The sequence below is a fragment of the Marmota flaviventris genome, chromosome 11 (assembly GCF_047511675.1).
Source record: "Marmota flaviventris isolate mMarFla1 chromosome 11, mMarFla1.hap1, whole genome shotgun sequence".
Lineage (NCBI taxonomy): Eukaryota > Metazoa > Chordata > Mammalia > Rodentia > Sciuridae > Marmota > Marmota flaviventris.
Genome location: NC_092508.1, coordinates 60,417,055 through 60,442,305, shown reverse-complemented (window position 1 = coordinate 60,442,305; position 25,251 = coordinate 60,417,055). Strand labels below are relative to the sequence as shown.

The window sequence follows — 25,251 nt, the reverse complement described above, 5'->3', positions numbered from 1 at the left end:
TATAAATGGTGCTGCTAGTAACATTCTAGTGTTTTTTAGTGAACATATGTACATATTTCTTTTGGGCATGTACTCAGGAGTAGAATGGCAGTAAAGGAGCCCAAGAATGAGGCACTGAGGGGCAGGAGTATGTGAGAAGTGGAAGCCAAGGGAAAGGGGTTTTACAAAAGAAAGTGTCTACTGGGTTGAGTTGTTTATTTTGTGTTGATTCTTTAAAAACACCTTCTGTCTCCTTAGCCATCATCGTCTACAGACTGCCATGGACCTGGAAATGCAGCAAGTTCCTGATGAAATCCATCCATGCAGGGTTAAATGGTGTTGCTACCATTCTTGCAGTTATCGCTCTGGTGGCCGTTTTTGATTTCCACAATGCCCAAAGTATCCCCAATATGTACAGTCTTCACAGCTGGGTTGGACTGGCAGCTGTCATATGCTATGTCTTACAGGTCAGTGTATAAACAAGATATAAAGAGCAAAACAATTCAGAGACCATAAATGTTTTCTAAGCATGCTTTACATTTGTTACCATTTTAACTCTTCCCCCAAGTAGGTTCTGGAACTGCAGAATTCACGTCTATGAGCTTGAATGTGAGATTTATAATATAAACATCTGTTGCAGGGACATTACCATCTCCTAACATCTAGACTGATATTGCTCAGACTTTGGAGTTCTGTATGCTGAATAACTAGCATAGGCAAGAGCTATAACCTTCTTTTCCACGTTCTCTGCCACTTTTCTAAGTTAACTTTTCTGAGGGGAGAGACTAATTTATTACTTTTGGCTAGATTTGGAGGGCACATTGATTGTTTTATTTTCCCCTTGTCTTCCCTTCACTTTGTAAAGACATAGTCTAAGAGCACTATATTTAAACATAATTTTGTAGAGTGTGATAGGTAATTGGATGTTCTGGGTCACTAAATTAAAAGTTAATGTTGTGAGTCTTTTGGGTCTTAACCATTTTGTGAAAAAAAAATCTTTGTAAGCTGTATTGATTCAGTTTCCTTCCTTAATTAGCACAGTATCTACTGATCTGCTTGACTGGAATATTGCCGCAGTCCGGCTGCAGCAAACAAGGGGGGGGGCGACGAATAACTTGTGTACGTTGATACAGCAGGAGTGGGAGCCATTTATTGCAGGACAGGAGCAGTATTTATACATTCCACACAGCTTATCTAATTAGCATAAACTAGATACATCAGTCAACCAATCAGGAATCTCCACACTTAATGGCTCACTTTTGTTACTTCTCAAACCACTCCCTCTGGCATTTTGCCAGGCACCATCCAGACTTGTTTACGAACTCTAACATTCCCCTGGCAAAATGCCAGGTGTTATTTTGACTTATTTACAGACTCAACATTTCCCCCTTTTGTTTAATTTAAATAACGACCATAGTGGTTCTTACAGAAACACCATAAATAACCTGCTACAAACAGAAAGGGAGGATACAAAATGCCACAATACCAAGCCAATTGATAGCTCCATGCAAGAAGCCCTTGGAAAAATTATACCAGCAATGACACTGTTAGCAAAGATATAGATTACAGTTTGTTGTCTCAGTCTAGGTAAAGCAGTGTCTCAATAGATTAACTCACAGTCCAGGTAAATCACAGTCCAGGTAAGTTCTGCAGGCAGCTAGCTTAATCCGAAGTCTTGAAGTCTCATCCGTTTCTCAGCCGAAGTTTCATCCAGTTTTCAGCAACACTGGAAATTCTTCCACCCTCGTTTTCACCGGCACTGGGACGAAGGCAGGAACTCCAGCAATGGTGTTAAAGAAAATCCTGTAGCATTCTACTAAGAAAACAACCTTCTGAACAATTTAGTACATTATCTCAAGGTTTTTTTGCATTTGAAATAAGCCTTAATAGTGCTCATTACTCATTAGCTTCCAGGTGTGGGAGAAACATTGTAGCTTAGTTATTGGCATTGAAAATGACCAAACATCAGGGACACCAGTAGCGTCTTTTGCTGGCTGTAGCATCCTGGGCAGCCCCAGATGGCCCTGGGGACTGTCCCGGACTCAAACTGCTACTGGGCACAGGGAGCAAGAGCCTGCAAGACTGTGCCTCCAGGTCAGGTCTAGATTTGGGCTCGCGGCAGTGGAAGAGCCAGCTGTCGCCACTTGGAAAATTCTTGCTGCACTGTGACCTGCTTGCACACTCGGCAGCCGCCTCTCCGCTTCACGCACCCTCCGGTAACAAAAAGTATTCAGTAATAGCCTTTTGCTGCAACTTTTTTCCTGATAATCCTTCTTCTTCTGAACTTTCTTTTTCTTTCTGACTAGAGTTCCTGGGCTCTTATCAACACATGCCCTAACTATTCTTGGTTCCACTGGGGTGCCTCCTTCCCTTAGTAATTTACTTCTCACCCCTTCCATATTTTCATCATAAAGACAATACAATACACTGAGACAAAACAAGACACAAACATACTGTATCAATCTTTTCCATTTTCTCGAAATGGCCATTTTTCCTCTCGCCCTATCTGTCTAGGGATGAGCAGATTGCTCCCATCCTATCTATGGACGGGCAGCTTTTTTTCGTCACTTACCCCCGAGTGTCCCGGGGCTCCCCATAACGGGCCACCATCTGCTGCAGTCCGGCTGCAGCAAAATAACCCGGGGGTGAGGAGCAACTTGTGTAGATTGATACAGCAGCAGTGGAAGCCCTTTGTTGCAGGACAGGAGCAGTATTTATACATTCCACACAGCTTATCTAATTAGCATAAACTAGATACATCAGTCAACCAATCAGGAATCTCCACACTTAATGGCTCACTTTTGTTACTTCTCAAACCACTCCCTCTGGCATTTTGCCAGGCACCATCCAGACTTGTTTACGAACTCTAACATTCCCCTGGCAAAATGCCAGGTGTTATTTTGACTTGTTTACAGACTCTAACAGAATATCATTGGAAACTTCACTTTTCTGAGGATATAGGAGGAATAAGACTTGAGTGGATTCACAAAACCCAAGGCTTATCCTAAACTATATGACCCATTTAAAAAACAGGGACTGTCACCAGACATCTGTCATTTTTATTATATGTATAATATACATATATATATATATATATATATATAAAAGTTTTTTAAAACTTTTTTAAAAACATTTTTCATTAAATAAAAGTTGCTATTTCTATGGACACTATTAATTATTTAAATTTAACCAGCTTGGAGGTAGGGGTTGGGAATGGAAAGGAGCCTGAAAGGAGAGAAGCACAGAGCAGACCCTATATCTATCAATGATGTTCTTCCTAATCCAGAAAGAACAAGGCAAATACTCCGAGTGAATGGCTGAGCCAGCTCAGCTCTCCTGTTCTCCTTAATTTTCCCGCAATACTTTCAGTCATAGGCTCACATCTGAGAGGCAGCTTTCTCCATTGCTACCAACTGGTGAGATCTCTCTCCTCAGACAGGAGGATGGCAAGGGCAGAGCCCACTGAGATCTGCCAGTTGCTTTGGACCTGTGTGGCTTATTGGCATCTCTGTAGGACTGCTCTCAGTTCTCTATTTTGCCTGTTTTATTAGTTGTAGATGGACAAAATGCCTTTGTTTTATCTGTTTATTTTTATGTGGTGCTGAGAATTGAACCCAGTGCCTCACACATGCTAGGCAAGTGCTCTGCCACTGAGCTATAGCCCCAGCCCCTCTATTTTGCTTTGAGAGGTCAGTTCCTCTCTCTTTGTCTCAGTTCCCCTGCACCACATCAGAATGCAGAATGCTTCTAGAGCCCATATGCTGCAAAGCATTTACATATGTTGCTTGTTCCTTTAGATGAAATACTGGTACAGATGCCCAGGGTACAGGGGAAATAATCTTCCCAGAAGTACACAGGCATTGGCAGAGCTGGGATGCAGACCCAGGTCTGCCAGGTCCCAACCCTCCCTATCAGCAGTTGGCTCTACCATTTCCATGACTTTCCCACAATCACCCAGCCTGTGTTTCAGCATCCTTAGTGAAGGGCCACATCTCTGAGGGTCAGAATAGAAACCATCCAGATTTGCACATGGCTTCCTGTGAAGGTCTTCATATACTATAAATTTTTATACTACTTGCCTGATCACACAAATTGTAAACGACTGCTTTGTACATAAAAGTACACTGGCTCTGGGCTTCCAAGTTCAGTAGTTACAATGGACTAAATAAAATGCCTTTACTGAATTAGTTCTGTACCAAGGCATCTCAGGATATCTGAAAAGGTATGTGTCAGAAGTGGCTGCATTCCAGTGATTATTTTTCTTATTACTTTCTGTAACTTCTAATATTTCTCTGTCACAGCTATTTCTTGCATAATAATAATAATAATAATAATAATAATAATAATAATAATAATAAATAAGTAATAAAGTGAATAAATAGATATATAATAAAATATTTTTCTATACCAGGTATGTTTTTTAATTAGGATTCTCTAAAATCAATTATACTCTGCTCTGTATCTTAATATATAAAATTAAGGGATATTTAGGAATTAATAAAAAATGAGAATGCTTATTCCAAAATTCATGGGCCTTAACTAAAATGGCTCTTGGAGGAATATAAGTTTAAATGTGTTTATTTATTTACTTTTGGAAACTATACGTACTATACGTAAACTATTCCTTCAAGACATTGAAAGAAAATAGCAGGAAGCAGGGTACAGTAGTGTACACCTGTAATCCCAGCTACTGGGGAGGCTGAAGTGGGAGGATCTCAAGTTTGATGTCAGTCTGGGCAAGTTAGTGGACCCTGTGCTTGATCACTTCTGGTCGTTCATTCAGGAATGAGGTGAACAGCTCTATAGTCTGTTTCTAGGAAGGATGGTTACATTCCAGCTTTATTCCTTTGTTGTATAAAAAATGTTTTTAAGTTGTTTGCATTGCCTGTCCATAGGAGCAACGGATCTCCCATCCCTGTAGGGCCAACACTACTAATTTCCACCCAGATGCTCAGGTGGAAATGAGGTGAAAGAACATTTCTTTTCCCTGTAAAGAGAAATCATCACAAAGCTTGCTTTCTTCATTTCTGATCCGAGCTAAGCAAAGATTCTTGCCTCCATGTTGTTCACTGCAAAATACAGGAGATGTTTTTCTGTCCGATTTCTTAAAAGTAAAAAGAGAAAGCACTTTCACTTTCTGAGTGAATAAACATTCTCTCCAGATGGTGGTTCCTGTGCTGCCCTTTGTGGGTGGAGAACAGGAAGCCCCCCTTTTTGGGAGCTACCAGTAGTCTTGGGGCTGTCAGAGCCACACTGCTGTGCACTGCAATTGCAAAGTATAATCACCTTAGACCATTTATCGGAGTTTGTAAGGTCAGTTTGCACCCCCTCAGCCCAACTTGAGGAAGAACCTTCATGGAGTAAGAAAAGATGGAGAGAGATTTTCAAGATTGGATCCTCTCACTTTATTTAGCACTGTTGGGGGTTTGGGTTGGCCCCTAAGCTAAAATCGAGATTTACCTGCTGAATTAAGACAGTGTCAGGGTTGTTTCAATAAAAACAAAATGGAAGGAGGTAAACATTAGGACAATACAACCCCAAACAGTTGAAAGCTCTTCACCCATCCTCAATGGACTGAAATCAGTTCAAGCACAGAATTCTTTTCTACTTGAGATTTAGCCTCTGGGACATTAAACAAAACCAAATTGTTATGTGTATATGGAATTTATAAGTCATTATAGTAAAATTAACTTCCATGATTTATATATAACCTAATGTAGAAAATGTAGAACTCCCACACAGCTATCCAACTGTACCCAAACCCATATTTCTTGTGTGGATTCTAACCCCTGGGGGTAGTCAGACTCCTGATGTTTTTTTCTTCATTTCCTGGTTTTCCTTTCTTTCTTTCTTTTTTTTTTTGGTACCAGGTATTTAACCACTGGACTACATCCCTCACCCACTTTTTGTTTTTCTATTTTGCTAAGGCTGGTTTTGAACTTGTGACCCTCCTGCCTCCCGAGCTGCTGGGGTAACAGGTGGACACCATCTTGTCCAACTTTTTTTTTAAAAAAAGAATGTTGCAAATGTTCTATTGAGTTTAGGTGCTTCACATTGCCTCCTATCTTTATAAAAACGTTTTATTTTTAAGTCACGAGTGGATGTGAAATTTTATTGAATGCTTTTTCTGTGTCCCTTGAGATGAATATGGCTTCTCTTTTTTAATCTGTTAATATAGTTGATTACATCAATAGATTCTAATTTTATTGGTAAATTACAAACATCTTTAATTGTCCCAAGAATCTCTTTTTTAATTGATTCTGGATTGTTATCTCTTGTTTTCTTTGTGCTCACAGGACTTCTCAGAAAAATAGTTTCACAACTTCTTGGCTTCTGTTTTGAGGGAGGAATGCTGGCTCCTAGCTTTTCCTTGCTCAGATCCAGAGAATAGGTACTGTTTAAGAACACAGGATTTGCAATTAGGGAGACCTCAGTTTTGAATAAGTTCCATCCATTTGATAGCTGGTGACCCTGAACAAGTTATTTAATTTCTCTGGAAATTGTTCATGTATAAATCAAGGTTCATGATACTTCACAAAATCATAAGAATTAGAGCCAAATAATGCATGAAAAGTCTCCACCCAGGGCTTAGCACACTGGAAAAATACAAGTTAGCTCTGTTGTCATTAGGAGTATAAATCTTGTGGGAGGCTCCTTTGTGACCTGAAGATGACATAAGTACTTTCATGGTTTGAGAACATGTATTTTCTGTCAATGAAATTTTATTCACAAATTCATTTATTTATTCAACAGTTGTATATCTGTGCCAGATACTTTGCTAAGTGTGGGAGATACATTGTTCCACAAGTCAAACATAGGCTCAAAGAGACATGCTCTCTGCCCTTAGAAAGCTTGCAGGGATAGACAGGTAATTGATATGCTGGGTATGGAGTGTTCTGGAAGAGCTCTCTTACAATAAAGGAGACACAGGAAGTTACACCAAGATCTGAAGTTGTTAGCCTGGTGTTGAAAAGGCAGACTCTCCCAGGTGCATAAAATAACTGTGAGAAAAGTTTTGCTTTGTTTGAGGAATAGGAAGGACACCAGGCTGCCCAGAGTGGAGTACAGAACATGAATTGGAGTCTAGGACAGGATTAATACAGAGAATCTAGCTTGAAGGTGTTTACAGAGGTTCTGATGAGAAGTGGTGTTGGCCTCGAGGAGTAGTAGTGGCAGTGAAGCAGATTGGATAGATTCTAAAGGTATTGAGGAGGTAGAATTTTAAAAGGTAGATTTGAAAAGTAAATGAGATGAAGAATGAGAGTCATTAACAGATTTCAGCAGATGGGTGGATGAAAAGGGGATGGAAGGGCTTGAGAAGTGTCCAATGTAAAGAGGGTCTGACAATTGCCCATTTAGGAAATTTGCCATTAAATGGATGGATGTGGAGACTATCATGCTAAGTAAAACAAGCCAATCTCCAAAAAACCAAAGGTCGAATGTTCTCTGTTATATGTGGATGCTAATACACAACAATGGGAATGGGTGAAGAATAGAAGTTCAGTGGATTAGACAAAGGGGAATGAAGGGAAGGGAGGGGGAGAGGATTAGGAAAGACAGAGGAATGACTATGACATAACTTTCCTGTGTACATATATGAATACACCACAGTGAATCTCTACATCATGTACAAGCACAAGATGGGCATCCTAATTAGAATAAGATGTACTCCATATTTGTATAAATATGACAAAATTGACTCTACTGTCATGTATAATTAAAAATAATAACAACAAAAGTCACTGAACATCTTGGAAACCAAGTTATTTGGAGTGCAGAAGCCAGATTGCAATGGTTGAAGAGGGAATGAAGGTAAAGAAATAGTTCACTCTGTCAAATGATTTGAATAAGCAGGGAGGGAAGAGAGGAAATTTTTTTTAAATGTCTACTTTTCATTATGAGAAACTTGGGCATGTGAAATGATGACAGGGTGACACCTGTAAAGAAGGAGAATTTGTGAATGATGAAGAGACATAATAATTTATAAATAGATTTTAAGGAAGCAGGTTGCAGAGACAGCTGGAAAATTAAAGGTCTGACACCAACTCCATTGTAATTGAAAAAAGAATGGGGTTTGGTTTGGCGGCAGGATGTTGAGGCTTTTCTCTGAAGTTGCCTCTGTTTTTTTTTTTTTTTTTTGGAGGGGGGCAGGTACCAGGGATTGAACTCAGTGGCACTCGACCACTGAGCCACATTCCCAAGCCCTAATTTGTATTTTATTTAGAGACAGGGTCTCACTGTGTTGCTTAGCTCCGTGCTTTTGCTGAGACTGGTTTTGATCCTCTTGCCTCAGCCTCCTGAGCCGCTGGGAGGTATGCACCACCATGCCAGCTACCTTTATTTTTTCAGTGTGGAGGTCATAAAATTTTCTACTGGCTGTGCACAATAGCACACTCTTGTAATCCCAGCTTCTTGGGAGGCTGAGGCAGGAGGATCCCAAGTTCAGGATCAGTCTGGGCAATTTAGCAAGACCCTGTCTCAAAATAAGAAATATAAAAAGCTAGAGGTGTAATTCAGTAATTGAGTGCCCCTGGATTCAATCCCCAGTACCATATTGGGGAGAGACACTCTGGAGAGTCAGAATTTGAGAATAGGGGAAAATGGAGAGTCAGCTGATAAATCAGACAATAAAAGGTTTGTTGAGCAGCGTCCAACTGCTCATAATTATCTCTTTATAGTGATGCCAGTCTCCTTAATTGTGACTTACTCCAGTAATACCTGACAGGCTAGGAGGAGTGGTGAAGATGGCTAAGCCAGAGTGGGGTATTGCCTGGGTGGATGTAGCAGGGAGATGCAGGATGTGGGCAGGAGACTCAATGACTGGTTTGAGTGTTGTTATACCTTTTATAAAAACCTATGGACATATTCTAGTTGCTATTCATTAGATTTTTTTCAATCCCTGGAAGAAAAGTGCCATTTTTTTCTTACATATGAAGAACACAACTTGGAAATGACCTAGGACAGAATTTTTCAAAGTATGGTCTCTAGGACAGCAACATTAGCATCAACAGGAAAATTAGACACATAGAGTCTCAGCTTCTACTCTAGAACTACTCAATCAGAAACTCTGGGGGTGGGGCCCCATATTATGCACTATAATAAATCTACCAGGTGATTCAGATGCTTGCTAATGTTTGAGAACAGTTGGCCTAAAAGAAAAGCTTGCTCATAGTTAAAAGGTTAGATGTTTCAGTAATCCCAATGAAAACAAATGTGAGTTCCTGGAATACAGTAGCTTGTCCGTCTTCAATAGCATTTGCAGCACCCAGAGCAACATCTGGCTTATAGCAAAGATTTCAAAATGTATGTAGAATGAAGGAATGGGTACTGAATGTGGCATAGCAGAAGGATGAAGGAGAGTTGGGAGGAGCTTCCACATAATCTGTAATTGACTTGGTTCTTTAAACTACCTCTACTCTCCCCCATTCAAAAAAAAAAAAAAAAGGTAAACCATACCTAAAAAACAAACAAGCAACAAAAAAACTAGCCAAGTGGATATTTCCTGCTCCCATTAATGACTTTTGCAATAAAAGTTAGGTTTCAAGGTTTATACACACTTTTTTAAAAAAATAGTAATGAGGATTTAGCTCAGAGCCGTGCTCTATCATTGAGCTACATCCCAACCCTTTTTGAGATAGGCTCTCAATAAGTTTTCTAGGCTGACCTTGAACTTGCTATCCTCTCCCCTCAACCTCCAGAGTAGCTGGGATTACAGGTGTGCATCACAGCACCTAGCTACACACACTTAAACAAAAATAGTCTGTTTTTGTAATACAACTGTTGTAGTAAAATATATTTAGATCTGTAAAGACAGTAATAATTAACTGAGAAAGCCCAAGTATCTAAATATTTAAGATAAAAACTTTAAAAATAAGTTTTATAATTCTGATTATAAAAGTAGTACACATTCAGGGCCAGGGTTGTGGCTCAGAGGTAGAGCACGTGCCTAGCATCATAAGGCACTGGGTTCAATCCCCAGCACCACATAAAAAAACAAAAACAAATAAAATAAAGGTATTGTGTCCATCTACAACTAAAAAAATAAATTTTTTTTAAAAAGCTCTATGATGTAGTACACATTAATTTAAAATTTTATGAAATAGAGGACTCTGTAAAGAAAAAAATCAAGATTAAATACCACATTGAGAGATAGTGTTACATTTTGGTTTAATTTTTTTCATTGTACCTATGGGTATAGATATTGAATTTTAAAACATAATTAGGATTGTACAAATTTTCACTTTCATCTTTAAGTAATAACTTTTTTTTTTTCAGTACTGGGCATTGAACCTCAGACCTTTTTGTGTTTTATTTTGAAATAGTGTCTCACTGTGTTGGCACTGAACTTTGGTTCTTCTGCCTCAGCCTCCTGAGTTGCTAGGATTATAGGTATGCACCACCATGCCCAGCTCCAAGTAATAACTTGTTATGAACTTTTATATTGCCTTAGTTTTCTTAAGAACTTCCATTATGGTGAAGAACAGCTTCCTGTTGGTGATGGTTCCTAAACAGTGGAGCACTTTTGGTTCTTTAAACTACCTCTGCTCTTACACGTCGTTGGTACTGAATGATGCTTCTTAGACTGTGGGTAATAGAGGATTCCACTGCCTCCTTTTGGGGGGATTTTCAGTTCACCTATATCAGAAATAATTTGAGTGAATCAAAAGTAGTGATCTTCTGATTTCAACATGTATAAGAAATACCTGGGCATTCTATTAAAAATGAATATTCCTGGCCCTAATCCAGAAACTCTGATTTGCATGTCTGGATGTGACTCGGCATCTTCTTAAATTCATACCTTAAGTGTTTCTGATGCATGTTTTCTGGGAATCACATTTTAAGAACCTCTGACTTAGGGACGAAGGGTCTTGTAATTTTCAGTCCACTAGGTTATAAGCTGCCCTCTTCATTTGTAAGGTGGTAAGACTAAAATGGTTAAAAGGAAATTAAGTCTGATTATTATAAATTATTACAAATTATAAGTTTGCATCATTGCACTACTTGAAACACTTAATCAAAGCCAAGCATTCCGTAATGTTTTCCCTTTCCTTTTAGAAGTAATTCTCTTTTGTTGAAGAATTTCTTCAATGGTGAAAATACGACTTAATTGCTTTCTCACCTACTTAAATCATTGAGCCATACAGGATTACAAAAGACATGCATGATAAATTATGAAGGAAATGAGAAAAAAACAATAAAGATCTTTTAAAAATGGTCAAGAGAGCAAGAATATGAAAAATAACGTTTTTCTATAGGTAAGCCATAGGAAGGCACAGAATGCCTTTACAGAAATATATTTGTGCTAAATCCCAGGCAGTCATTGACCTGGGCCACATTTTCATATTGAAAGTACAACATGAATGTCAGGAAGTTGGCCCCTAGACACTGATGGAATTACTGACGTTCACTGAGGAAGAATTAGGAATATTTTGAACTGTCAAGGGGGAAATCCTCGGAACCATTTTCTAACACATTCAAGCATTTTCAGTATTAGGTGAAAAATAAAACGTGCACACCAGCATCAAAGGCACTTTTGATCACTATCGTATCATAACTGTGTGTATTACACATAAGCTGATTCTAACAGTGTTCTAGGGCTTTGGACCCATCCTCTTCCTCCAATCTTCTGGTGTTTCCCCCTTAGACGTTGGATCTCTAACCCAGAGGGTGGAGCAGTGAATGATGTTAGTAATTTTCTCCTCATTCTTCTATTTTTTTCAGAGTTGTTTTGTCAGGCTGGTAGATTCTAACTCAGTACTTGTTTTTTGTTGTTGTTGTTATTTTTGTTGTTTTTTTTTTTTTTAAAAAAAGTCTTTAAACTCAGTAATCTGTTAGCCACTAAGTCATCTTTATTTTCTTGTTAAGAAAATACTTACTGGGCAGGGTATGGGGGGGCAACAAAACAAAACTCTGGAAGTCCAACAGACTTCAATTTATATAGGAATTTTGCTGTCTTCTCTGCAAAGAAGATTCTCACTAGGGATTTAATTATCAAGGAAATGGAGAGAATTGTCCTGTAGAATTCATTTTTTCCTCACGAAAAAATGGTCATCTTGTTTTCACATAGCTTTTTAGATTGAACTAACTGAATTATATGTCCTAATGTGTTCTGTTTTTCATTTTTTTCACCCCAGGTTCTATGGAAAAGTTTTTTTCCCCATTTTTTACAAATTGCTTTTAGAATAACTTTAAATTAATTAAAACTTAAATTAAACAATAACCTTTGTACTTTTTGGTGTTTAGCTTTTCACAGGTTTTTTCATCTTTCTGCTTCCTTGGGCTCCACCTTCTCTCCGAGAATTTATCATGCCCATACATGTTTATTTTGGACTTTTCCTCTTTGGAACAACGATTGCGACGGCCCTTATGGGAGTGACAGAGAAACTAATTTTTGTCCTGTAAGTTGTACAGTCTTCCTAATTGTAATACATAAGCTTTAAAAAGTTAAATACTTGTTCACTGGAAATGTAATGTAAATGTAACAGATAAATATAAATATATATACACCCATATATGTGTGTGTGTATATGTGTGTGTATGTATGTGTGTGTATGTATGTGCATATATATATATATATATATATATATATATATATATATATATATAATCCTCTGAACAATTTTCTAACACATTCAGGCATTTAGTATTAGGTAAAAATTAAAACGTGCATATCAGCCTCAAAGGCACTTTTTATCATTATCCTATTATGACTGTGTGTATTACTCATAAGTTGATTAACAGTGTTCTAGGGCTTTGAACCCATCCTCTGCCTCCATTCTTCAGGTGTTCCCCCGTTAGACCTGGGGTCTCTAACATAGAAGATAGAAACAGAGAACTATCAACTTTTTTGTCTGTAAAATGGTCCTAATAACACAGTTTCATAATTTTTTTTTTTTGGACACTATACACCTTAGTTTTTATTACATGCTCTGGGACACAGATGAGATACCAGGGAGAGGCAGAGGCACAGAGGTCTCTTTCATTCATACCTGAGATCTTTCAAACTCCCCCCACCCCAACTGTTTGCCCACCATCCTTTAAGGTGCCTCTGCAACTTCTTAATAAAAGCAGACTTGCCCTGGAGAGTATTGTTGTGCTCCTGAACTGGCCAGACCCGCCCTGCCCTGGCTCCATTGCTTCAATTTCTAAGGAAGGAATTCCAAGGCTATCTAAAAGGAAGTCATTGTTTTTGGAAAACAGTAGCAAAGTAACTACAGGTCATTAGCTTCCTCCCTTGGGCCTGAAATAAATAAATAAATAAATATATATATATATATATATATATATATATATATATATATATAAAGTTGTTAATGGACCTTTTTTAAATTAAATTATTTTTTTTTCATTTATATGCAGTGCTGAGAATCAAACCAAGTGCCTCACACATGCTAGGCAAGTGCTATACCACTGAGCCACAGCCCAGCCCAATGTAACCGTTTTTTAAACAAAAATTTTAAGCTTAAAATGTTTATGTTAAAAATAACTTGTGGGGCTGGGGTTGTAGCTCAGTGGCTAGCATGTAGATGCACTTGCCTGGCATGTCTGAGGCACTGGGTTCAATTCTCAACACCATGTATAAATAAAAAAATAAATAAATAAAGGCCCATCAACAACTAAAAAGAAATATTTAAAAAACAAAACAAAAAATAATTTGTATTATACATGGAACAAATGACTAAAAGTTTTGAAGGATCACCCGCAAAACAACTATTAAAGTTATGGATTCCCTTTCAGATTTTTTATGTGCATATTTTCATGTTAGTACAATTACAGTGTATACACATTTTCATTTCATCTTTTTCAATTTTTAAGTGATACAGATATTCTAGGTGCCATATTCATTCTTGGGGTTTTTGACAATTTTATAATATTTTATTGTGTGAGTTATAGCATGACTTAAATTTCTCCTTAATATCAAGTGTTAAGGGAATTTACATTAAAGCCACACCAGTGTGCATTTTGAACAGATGAATTCAACACTATGTTGTATGTTGCTGTAGAACCCTATTTGTAATTGGACATGTTCTCTTTTTTCATAGGAAAGATCCTCCATACCATTCATTCCCACCAGAAGGTGTTTTTGTAAACACCCTCGGCCTTCTGATTCTGTTGTTTGGGGCCCTCATTTTTTGGATCGTCTCAAGACCACAATGGAAACGTCCTAAAGAACCAGATTCTACTCTTCTTAAATCAAATTGTGACACTACAGAGAGAATGGAAGGTGATGTAGCAATAAGCTCTGGCAACAACACAGACCGATCAGATTCAGAGTTAAACAATGAAGGAGCGACCAGGAAAAGAAACTCCGGCCTGGATGATGTTGGCCAGAGGTCCACCATGTAAAATTTTATAGAGGTACAGAAGTATAGCTTCCACTTTAAAAACCAGCTCTACAATTTAGCTTCTCCTACTTAGCCATGAGATAATTGAGCTACAGAGTGTCGATATTTGTTGTAACCATCAAGGAGGGTTTCTTGAAAACAGTCTGTATGGATTGAGGCCTATTAACATTCCTGAATTGGAAAGGATTTGATCAATATAATAATAGCTGATAAAATTTGTATTTGTTGTACCTTTTGCTTGTTGAGGACCAAAGTATTGGTGCAACATCTTGCACAGAACAGATGCTCAAAATGTGTCTTATCGGTTGATTGATTGATTGGATAAACTGGCAGCTTCCCTAGCCTCTTGTCACACTGTCATTTCCCGTTAATCCTGGGAGCCCAGTGATTATTTCAGAAGTAGATAGTACGAGTCCTAAAATTTTAAAATAAACGGGGTTTAGACCATTATGCTACACAGATGTCATGACAAGAGTATGGTTGGGGGAACCTTAGGAAAATTATTAATTCCCTTCTCCCCTGGCAGCCTTCTGCTCCCTCTCCAGTTGGTTTGGGCTTATGTTGGCCCTGGATACAAGCATTTTATTAGGGCATTTTGGAGCAGTCAATGGACCATAGGTAGTTGAAGAGATCTTTTCTGGTCAGACTTGGAAGATTTTCCAGAACTCAGCTTCAGTCCTAGACTTCCCCAGATTCACCTCTTAGGAAAAAAAAATATGCCTGAATGCTTAAGTAGCATAAACTGCTCTACAAATCTCAAAGAGCGTCTTTTCCTAAGTTTGTTTTTATTGTTTAAAGTACTTACCTGACACTATGTGCTAGATGCTCTTCTAAGCTCCCTCAGCTCCCATTCAGACCTTATGGGGTGGTTATTTCCCCATTTTACAGGTCAGACATCTGAAGCCTGGAGATGTTAATAACATGCCTCAACATGACAGTGCAACTGCCATTCAAACCCTGGCAGGCCAGCTCCTCAGCCTGGGATCCCAGTCACTTCACTGTGCTACTTTTTCTGTTTAATACTAATTTGTACCCCTGAATAAACCTCAGTTGCTGAAGTGGACTGGAGTGGGGCTAAAGGGGTGTTTCTTTGTGGCCGTCTCCCAGTGATCCTCCAGATAGCCAAAGAATAGGGGCCTCCCATTTCTGAACATAGATGGGAGCCTCTGCTGCTGCCAACAAGTCTTAACCTGCCTCGATGCCCTTTTAATCTTAAAATTGTGTCTTGGCAACAGAGAGGTTTGAGCAAAAACATATGTAGCTTGCAAATTTGATGAATTAATTGCAATATTCGTTCTTCAGGATCTTAGCTGCTGAACAACTTTGTGTTTGGAGAGACCTTTCTCATGGACTGCCCTTTGCTGGGGCAAAAGCCAAGATCCTTCCTGATTTTCATGGAGTTTCAGGGGCTGTTTTGAGCTTTGGGTTCTTAGTAATGAATTGAGACTTAGAGATGATAACTTTTTATGCATGGAGGCCTCTATCTAGGCTCTAAACTAACTGACTTAAAACCTAGAGTAGTACCTATGCTTATATGATGTTTTTTTGGGTTTTGGTTGACTTTTGGCTTTCCTGCAGTCTTAAGTTGAAGCATTTTAGAATTCTGTGTGGTGGCATACACCTCTAGTCCTAGCTGTTTGGGAGGCTGAGGCAGGAGAATCCTTTGAGCTCAGAAGTTTGGGGGCATCCTGGTCAACAGAATGAGACCCTGTCTCTTAAAATAAATAAATAAATGAAATTTAAATATATATATATACACTTATATATGTATGTATGTATTTTAACGTGTATAAAAACCTTATAGTTTATACCAAATACATTTAACGTTTTTGGTGCTTAATGGACTTCTTTTATATAATTGGTAATTACTTCCACAGACTGAATACAAGTTAGACTCTATCATATTCCTTAAATTTCATGGATAATCATTCAAGATTTCCTTGCTGAAGCACTGTTTTCCTCTTATTCAGTTAATTCTATTTCCTAAATTGTTAATGGTGTCAGAAGGATCTGCAATGCTCAGCCCAAAGCCTAGAACATGGTAGCACAATTAAATTTAGTATGGGTGCTAAGTGGAAGGAGTAATTGCATGTCACACACACAGTTTGATAAATAGATGTTTTATTACAGGTAGGCACCCCAAATTTCAAGTTTATTTCGAGGAGGAGGGATGGTGACTGTATCCCAAGAAGTGAGGCTACCATTTCTTTTTATATAGGCCAAGAAAGAGGTGATCAGTGCACAGCTAATTATTTAGCACTAGAATAGCTCCATTGCAAAGTATTTGATCATCCTTCATCTCAACCTTTTATTTTCTCTCAATTGGGCTAATGTGAGGGTAATCTTAGATATTATAAGGACTTCTTTTCTTTCATTTTCAGCCTTTATGAAAAGGATATGTAGTAAAATATATCTAGAAAACTTTTCTGTTTGAGAGTCTTCTTTTAATGGGCTTTTTATTCTAAGGATAATTGCGCCTTTATCTTTCAAAAGCTGATATTTCCTACCTAAAGCATCTCCACCAAAAATATCATATTAAAAAGCTCACAAAGAATAGGGGAGAAGAAAGCTTCAGGTATCAATTCCAAAACACTGATTGAAACTTCCCAAAATAATTATAGCTTACATCATCTGCTGAGATAATCTGGCTTGACTTACCCCATAATCTAATTGCAAAAGAGAAAGCCTTATTTTAGCACTCACCTAAATCAACACGAAAGAAAGCCTTTTCTTTCGAAGGGTTTATTGAAAAACTCGAATGAATATACTTTATTGAATTAATGTCATCAAAAGTGTTCGGCTTCCTATGCTTGTGTCAAACTGAATCCACCCTCCGAAGTGCTTTCTTCCCTTTACTTATGTGATTTCATTTAAGCTGTGCTGTTCAGAAACCACATCTCAGACCTTGCAATGAAATGACAAAGGAGGCAATTGCACTTTTTAAGGAGTACTGACAAGTGGTTTGTTTTCTAAAGGACAAGATAAATTGTATGTCTCATTTTTAATTAAGCTCTTTTTCCTGCTGGGTTGGAAATTCCAGCATCATACTGACTGATCACAACCGACAAATTTAAAGTGCAAAAGAAGGAGTAAAACCTTATGTCAGTTTTGTTGTAATGTGATAGAATTTTTATCTTGATGTGTCCTTTTTTGGATAATGCCAACAGAAAACTGTAACTACTAGGTCTTATACATAGGAACATTTAGAGAAAGAAAATAAGGTACCTGAAAACTTTTAAGTGGAAAAGAAAATTTCTATCTTTTAAATTGTCTTTTTATCTTTGCACATTTATTGAAAAAGATGAACTATTTTGAACATTTTATAAATTTGTGGGAAAAGTATGCATCTATTTTTTCTTGACTTTCTATATAGTAATAAAAGGTATTTTGGAAATTCTATGTGTTTGCTCTCTGTTTTTTTCCATGGTAGAAGGCACAGGCTTTATTTGAAAGTTTCTTTCCCATGTTTCTTCAATGAGGGGTTATTTTTAAGTACTTTTATTGAAAATGCTGTCATATTTCTCTGTAAAGTACACTTGAAGTATCATCCCTTCACAGAGGACCCTTTCAAAAGTGTCAAGGCGCTGGGTGCGGTAGCACACACCTGTAATCCCAGCTAATCAGGAAGCTGCAGCAGGAGGATTTCAAGTTCCAGGCCAACCCAGGCAACACAGCAAGATATCTCAGAAATTAAAAAAAAAAAAAAAAAAGATCAGAGGTGTAGATCAGTGGTATAGCAACCCTGGTATCAATCCCCAGTACCACACAAATACCCATCCGACTATGGTGTCCCCTCCATATAGGTTCTGAATTGGACCACACTACATATAGAAGAGTGCTATAGGGTAGGCAATCACACAGATGCAGGGTAAGTTGGAAAATCATGGAAGAAGAGCCTATTAAAATACTGGTCATTACAGAACTCTGTGTTTACAGTAGTTATTCATTGAGAAAGTTCATAATTTTCATGGATGAACTGGTTAGTTGGTTTGTTTTCCAAATTTAGAAAAACAAGGGTTATTAGCATCTAAGTAGTGCCCAAACTCATGCTATCTTAACACTAAGGCTCATCTGGGCCTGCTTTTCTTCACCTGCATTTTATCTGATGGGAAATATTCATGGTATTTTTTGTCTGTGGTTATAACAGCACTGTAATATTATGTCCAGTTTTATGCAGTAGTGCAGGGCATATGTGAGTTGAAGTCTTATGTTGTATCACATTTTGTCACAGATTTATATTATTAATTTCAAGGGTACTATATTTCATTTCATACTTGGCAAGTACTTTTAACACTTTATAAAGATATATGATTGGAGCATATTACCATATAATTTTACAAATATTATCTAATTTAACTTTGGGTTACCATGTTGATCATAGTGCCCACGATACCCCAGTCCCTCCTTCTAAGGCAGATCTGATTTACTCACTATGTATTACCTATATCTCTTCAGCTACAATAATTGAACAAGGTGGAAAAGGACATGCAACCCATATTCAGCCTCACCAAAGCTGGGAACATACCATAAACTGGCTTGCATGAAAAGAGGGTAACCATATTGCTTCTCTCTCTTCTAAGAACTTGAACTAAGAAATACTTCAAGAATATATCAGTGAGGGGTTGGGGGTGTAGCTCAGTAATAGAGCACTTGCCCACCTGTATGAAATCCTAGTTTGAATCCCAGCACCACACGAACACACACACACACACACACACACACACACACACACACACATCAATGAAAACAAAACTAAAAGAATGCTAGAGAAAAGGGCCATGAAATAGTCTAGATCAAGAGTCACATAAGTTTTGTGAACTGTGCAGGGCTGTTACCACTACTCAACGCTGCCATTGTAGCCCAAAGGGTCCACAGACAATACATTAATGAATTTTTGAGTATGACTGCATTCCAACCAAACTTTATTTACAAAAACAGATGGCAGGCCATACTTGGCCACATTTGGCTAAAAGTTTGCTAGTCCCTGGTCTAGACAATGAGGTAGGGCCATGGTAGTTCATGGCAGGCTAAAATGATGAGAAATCATAAAAATATATAATAAACGAGAAAGTACCAAGGGCAGAGAGGAAGACTATAGTTCACGACAGGAAACAGTCACTGTGGAGCGGTATTGCATAGGGCAGCCAAAATTACATCAATGGCAGGTATTAGAGTGAAGATCCATGAAGTCCTGCTGAGGGTTCCTCAGAGCTGCTTTGAATCCAGTTCCAATTGCTTTGGAGACTGTTCTTCTGGGAATCAGAGAGATCTCTGTCTCTTTTTTGGCACTAAATAAAATTTAGTGAGGAGTTACCATTAATCCTGCTTTACAAATAAGGTTCCAAGGTCAATTTTGCATCTAGCTGGTAAGTAGCAGTCAGGACAATCACCTGCGTTTCCTGACTCTCAAATTCAGAATACTTTCCACTATACCCTAAAGCCAACACTAGTGTCTTGGAGCTTAGAAAATGACACCCTAAAGTGGAGACCTCAGTGTAACAGTCACCACTCCCTTTGCAAGTTGTCCTTTGCTTTTTACAAGGTTGCATCCCTTCCTTTTGTATAGCATTTTAAATTCTAAAGAGAAACCTTCTTTTCTTCCTCATAGAAGCCCTTTCATTTGCCTAAGTCCTCAAGATGGAGGAGCTTTGAGGATTATTGCCTATTCCATCTTTCAGGGTGCTGGCCCTTGAATAAACTTGATTTCCTTTCCACAAACTCCGTCTCATGAGTATTGACTTTTTTTTGGGGGGGGGTGGTACCTGGGATTAAACTCAGGGGCACTGAGCCACATCCCCGGTCCTATTTTGAATTTTATCTAGAGACAGGGTCTCACTGAGTTGTTTAGTGCCAGTTTTTGTGGAGGCTGGCTTTGAACCCTCAATCCTCTTATCTCAGCTTCCCAAACTGCGTGCACTCCTATGCCTGGCCTTGCCTTTTTTTTTAGTTGTAGATGGATACACAACCTTTATTTTATTTATTTTTTTAATGTGGTGCTGAGGATAGAACCTAGTGCCTCACATGTGCCAGGCAAGCACTCTACACTGAGCCACAATCCCAGCCTGAGTATTTACTTTTGAGTAGTGAGCAGCAGGACCTGAGTTTGGTAACATCAGAAGCAAAGTTTGTCTCATCCCCACCCCACCCCCAACCATTTCGCCCCTATTCTTCCCTGAGGCAAGCCATAGAAATTAGAAAAATTTTTCCCCGAAGCCAGCCATAAAACCTAAAAATATTACTCTAATCACACACACACACACACTTTTTGGAGTAAGAGTTATAAAAGAAACTCTCACTACTTACCTTGTTTTGATTGTAGATATTAAGACCCCCATTCCAGAAAAGTCATGCCCCATATTTGAAAGGAAGTAATGTTTCATAAAGACACCAAAAAGAATCTGAACAGGCCTTGCTATCTCCCCAACATATACCAAAGTCTATTACTATTATTTCATACCTTTTTGTTCAATCAGTTTCTACACAGTTGTCCATGATTTATTGAACCTAAACAGAAAAACAGATAGTTCACCCTGGGCCTTTAAGTCTTCATTTCTGAAAGTTCCTGTGCCACTTGAAATTATGATCAAATAAATTTGTTGTGCTTTTCTCTTGTTAACCTGACCTTGGGTACGGGGGTGTCAGCCACGATACTTTATGATGGGTAGGAAATCCTGTTTTTCCACCCTTACAAGTACATTTTGGAACCTGCTATTTGCTGAGTTTTTTCTCAGCAAAAGAAACAATAAGAGAGGTAAATAGAGAGCCTACATCCTGGGAACAAATCTTTACTCCTCACACTTCAGATAGAGCCCTAATATCCAGAGTATACAAAGAACTCAAAAAATTAGACAATAAGAGAACAAACAACCCAATCAACAAATGGGCCAAGGACCTGAACAGACACTTCTCAGAGGAGGACATACAATCAATCAACAAGTACATGAAAAAATGCTCACCATCTCTAGCAGTCAGAGAAATGCAAATCAAAACCACCCTAAGATACCATCTCACTCCTGTTAGATTGGCAGCCATTATGAAGTCAAACAACAACAAGTGCTGGCGAGGATGTGGGGAAAAGGGTACACTTGTACATTGCTGGTGGGACTGCAAATTGGTGCAGCCAATTTGGAAAGCAGTATGGAGATTTCTTGGAAAGCTGGGAATGGAGCCACCATTTGACCCAGCTATTCCCCTTCTCGGTCTATTCCCTAAAGACCTAAAAAGAGCATGCTACAGGGACACTGCTACATCGATGTTCATAGCAGCACAATTCACAATAGCAAGACTGTGGAACCAACCTAGATGCCCTTCAATAGATGAATGGATAAAAAAAATGTGGCATTTATACACAATGGAGTATTACTCTGCATTAAAAAATGACAAAATCATAGAATTTACAGGGAAATGGATGGCATTAGAGCAGATTATGCTAAGTGAAGCTAGCCAATCCCTAAAAAACAAATGCCAAATGTCTTCTTTGATATAAGGAGAGTAACTAAGAACAGAGTAGGGTCGAAGAGCATGAGAAGAAGATTAATATTAAACAGTGATGAGAGGTGGGAGGGAAAGGGAGAGAGAAGGGAAATTGCATGGAAATGGAAGGAGACCCTCAGAGTTATACAAAAGTACATACAAGAGGAAGTGAGGGGAAAGGGAAAAATAATACAAGGGGGACAAATGAATGTCAGTAGAGGGGGCAGAGAGAGAAGAGGGGAGGGGAGGGGAGGGGAGGGGGGGTAGTAGAGGATAGGAAAGGCAGCAGAACACAACAGACACTAGTATGGCAATATGTAAATCAATGGATGTGTAACTGATGTAATTCTGCAATCGGTATATGGGGTAAAAATGGGAGCTCATAACCCACTTGAATCAAAGTGTGAAATATGATATATCAAGAACTATGTAATGTTTTGAACAGCCAACAATAAAAAATTTAAAAACAAAAAACAAAAAAAAAGAAAATCTCTGTGATCTAGAAAGCAAAGATTGCTACCAGGCACCAGGCACGGTGGTAAATGCCTGTAATCCCTGCAGCTCGGGAGACTGAGACAGGAGGATCTCGAGTTCAAAGCCATCCTCAGCAATGGTGAGGTGCTAAGCGATTCAGTGAGACCTGTCTCTAAATAAAAATACAAAATAGGCCTGGGGATGTGTCTCAGTGGTCGAGTGCCCCTGAGTTCAATCCCTGGTACCCCCTCCCTCCAAAAAAAGATTGCTTTGAATTATAAATAACCATCTATTCATTTATAAATTTTAAGCATCTTTAGTAAGGCACACACATCTTTGCCTTGAATGGAAATTCTGGTTCCATTAGAATGGTTCCTAATGTCTAGGCAACAATTCTCTGACAGGGTACATTGTCCAAGAAAAAATGGGAACCAAAAAGAGAACAATTTTACATTGTATAAGAAGAACAGAAACATTTGAATTTCTAGGCAGGGTGTGCTAAGCAGGATCAGGGTGGCAGAGGCGGAGTTTTCTCACAGGAGACGTGTTCCTTACATGACATGGAGTCTCAGGGTAAAATGGAGTCTATTTGGTTATTGCCCACAGAGCCTGGCCCATAATGCCATTTCTCCAGATGAGTTTCAACCTTTTCAACTGCTCTCCTGAGTGTAACCTATACAACTTTTTGACCTGTCCGAATGGTATGTCCAAAGTATCCAATGATTAAGTCACCCTCATTGTATCCTATGAAACTAAAATCCCCTCTGTAACTGACAGCCATTTTCTCATCCAGGAAGTGAACCTGTATGTTGCCTGAGCCCACCAATGAATAAGCGGCTTCCTTGATTTGTTGAGGTCTGCATCCATCATTTTGCACTTACAGATACCTCCAGAGATGGCCACCATCAGTTCTCCAGATATATACGTGCTGTTCCTCATGCTGGGAGGTGAAGTTTGTCTTCTCTTGAATGTGGATTGACCTTTTGTCTTCCTTTAATAATTGAATGTAGAATAAGTGACATTCTGAAAATCTGAGCCCAAGCATTTAGAGAAACATTAGATTCTGGTTTCTCCTCTTGGAGTCCAGCCATTATGCTTTTGAGGAAGTCTAGAGAGTCCACTAAAGGACTAAAGTCACTCACAGAGAGATCTTAAAGAATGAAAGGTCTTCTTGAATGTTCCAGCCCCAGCTGAGCTCAGATGCCAAGCGAGGTCAGCAAAAGAACTACCAAGCTGAGCTCCAGCCATCTCACAGAAATAATAAATAGTTGTCATTTTAAGCCACAGCATTTTGGGATGTTTGAATAAATAATATGCCATTCTTATTTTAAATATTCAGTGGAGTCAGAAATAAATCTACCTAGGAGCTGTTTTCCAGAGCATGCTCTGTAATGTTTATTTCATTTTCTTTAAGAGTTTTTTGTGGGTTTTGTTTGTTTGTTTGTTTATTGTTGCTGTTGATGAGTAAAGAAGTTTGGAAAACAAGTTTTTCTAATATGGGATTTTGCAGCCTTTTCCCCCAACATCTTATAAACATTTTTAAGCATACAGAAAAGCAGACAGAATTATAGAGTAAACACGCACACAGCCACCACTCACAGTCTATGATTAACAATTTGGTACATTTGTCTTATAATATTTCTGCTTACCTAGCCTTTTTTGAATCAAATAGTCTATCTTAAATTTTTGGTGTATTTCAAACTGTTGCAAACACCAGCCAATTGGAATAGGCAGACATTCTTAGTTTATTCACTATAACAGAGAGAAAACATTCAATATTTTATTATTAAAGATGTCTTACATGACCTTCATCAGATTGAGGCATATTAATTTGCCGAGGTGTTGTTTTTTTTTTTGGGGGGGGAGGTGGTACCAGGGATTGAACTCAGGGGCACTCGACCACTGAGACACATCCTCAGCCCTATCTTGTATTTTTATTTAGAGACAGGTCTCACTGAATCGCTTAGCACCTCGCCATTGCTGAGGATGGCTTTGAATTCATGATCCTTCTGCCTCAGCCTCCCAAGCAACCTACAATTACAGGCGTGCACCACTGCATATGGCCTGAGTTCTTTTTTTTTTAAGTTATGAGTGTTAAATTGTGTTAAATGATTTTTTTTCTGCATTTACTGAAATAATCACTTGTTTTTTCTACTGATTCTGTTAATTTGGTGGCATACATTGGTTTATGCATATTGAACCAACTTTGCCATCCTAAACTTCCTTTGATCGTTATGCATTATCCTTTTTATATATTGATGGATTAGTATTGTTGGTTTTTTGTTGTTGTTGTTTTGGGAGACAAAATCTCACTATGTTGCCCAGGCTGGTCTTGAATTCACGGGCTCAACTGATCTTCCCACTTCAGCCTCCTTAGTGCTGGGATTTTAAGTGCATACCACCAGACCCAATTTCGATTTGCTAATATTTTCATAAGGATTTCTGTTTCTGTGGGAATAAATTTGTGGGAGTAAAATTACTTATATTCCCTTCTCTTTTCAAAATCTGTATGATCTATAAAAATATTCTCTCTTTCATTCCCGATATTACCAACTTTTTCTACTTTGATTTTGATTAGTCTACCTAGGCATTTATTAGTTTGCTTTTTTCAAAGAACAAACTTTGGGCTTTGTTCATTTTCTTAATTGTTTTCTCTTTTCTATTTCATTGATTTCTAATTTCCCTTCTTTATAAGTGTGTCAATTTCCACAATAGGTTTTTCTAAATATCTTACTGATTTTCCATTTAATTCCATTCTAATCAGAGAGCATATTCTATATGGTTTCAATCTTTATAAATATTTTGAGACTTGTTTTATAGCCCAGTATGTGGTTTATCATGCTGAACATGTCATATGCACTTAAAAAGAATATGAATTCTGCAGTTGCTGTGTGTAGCCTTCTATAGACAGAAATTAACTCAAGGAAATTCATATAATGTTGAGATTTTCTGTCTTTATTGATTTTTTTTGTTTCAATGA

General features: G+C 38.3%; 1 protein-coding gene and 1 long non-coding RNA gene across 3 annotated transcripts in view; one reads left to right on the top strand and one right to left on the bottom strand.

Annotated features, from left to right (window-relative positions):
• Cybrd1 (cytochrome b reductase 1) overlaps positions 1–16,078 on the top strand; it is a 29,591-nt gene extending 13,513 nt beyond the window's left edge. Inside the window, exons 2-4 of one of the 2 annotated variants that reach the window (XM_071619079.1) lie at positions 238–446; positions 12,223–12,377; positions 14,022–16,078. In XM_071619079.1, the coding sequence (XP_071475180.1) occupies positions 238–446; positions 12,223–12,377; positions 14,022–14,325 (668 nt within the window). In that variant the 3' untranslated portion in view covers positions 14,326–16,078. The remainder of the gene's footprint in view (positions 1–237; positions 447–12,222; positions 12,378–14,021) is intronic. The other variant, XM_071619080.1, reaches the window with a different exon arrangement.
• On the bottom strand, positions 1,108–2,649 carry LOC139707714 (uncharacterized). The gene is made up of 2 exons (XR_011709177.1): positions 2,552–2,649; positions 1,108–1,792 (listed from the first exon to the last, which is right to left on the bottom strand). It is a non-coding gene; the product is annotated as an uncharacterized lncRNA (long non-coding RNA).
• Positions 16,079–25,251: the final 9,173 nt, after the last annotated feature.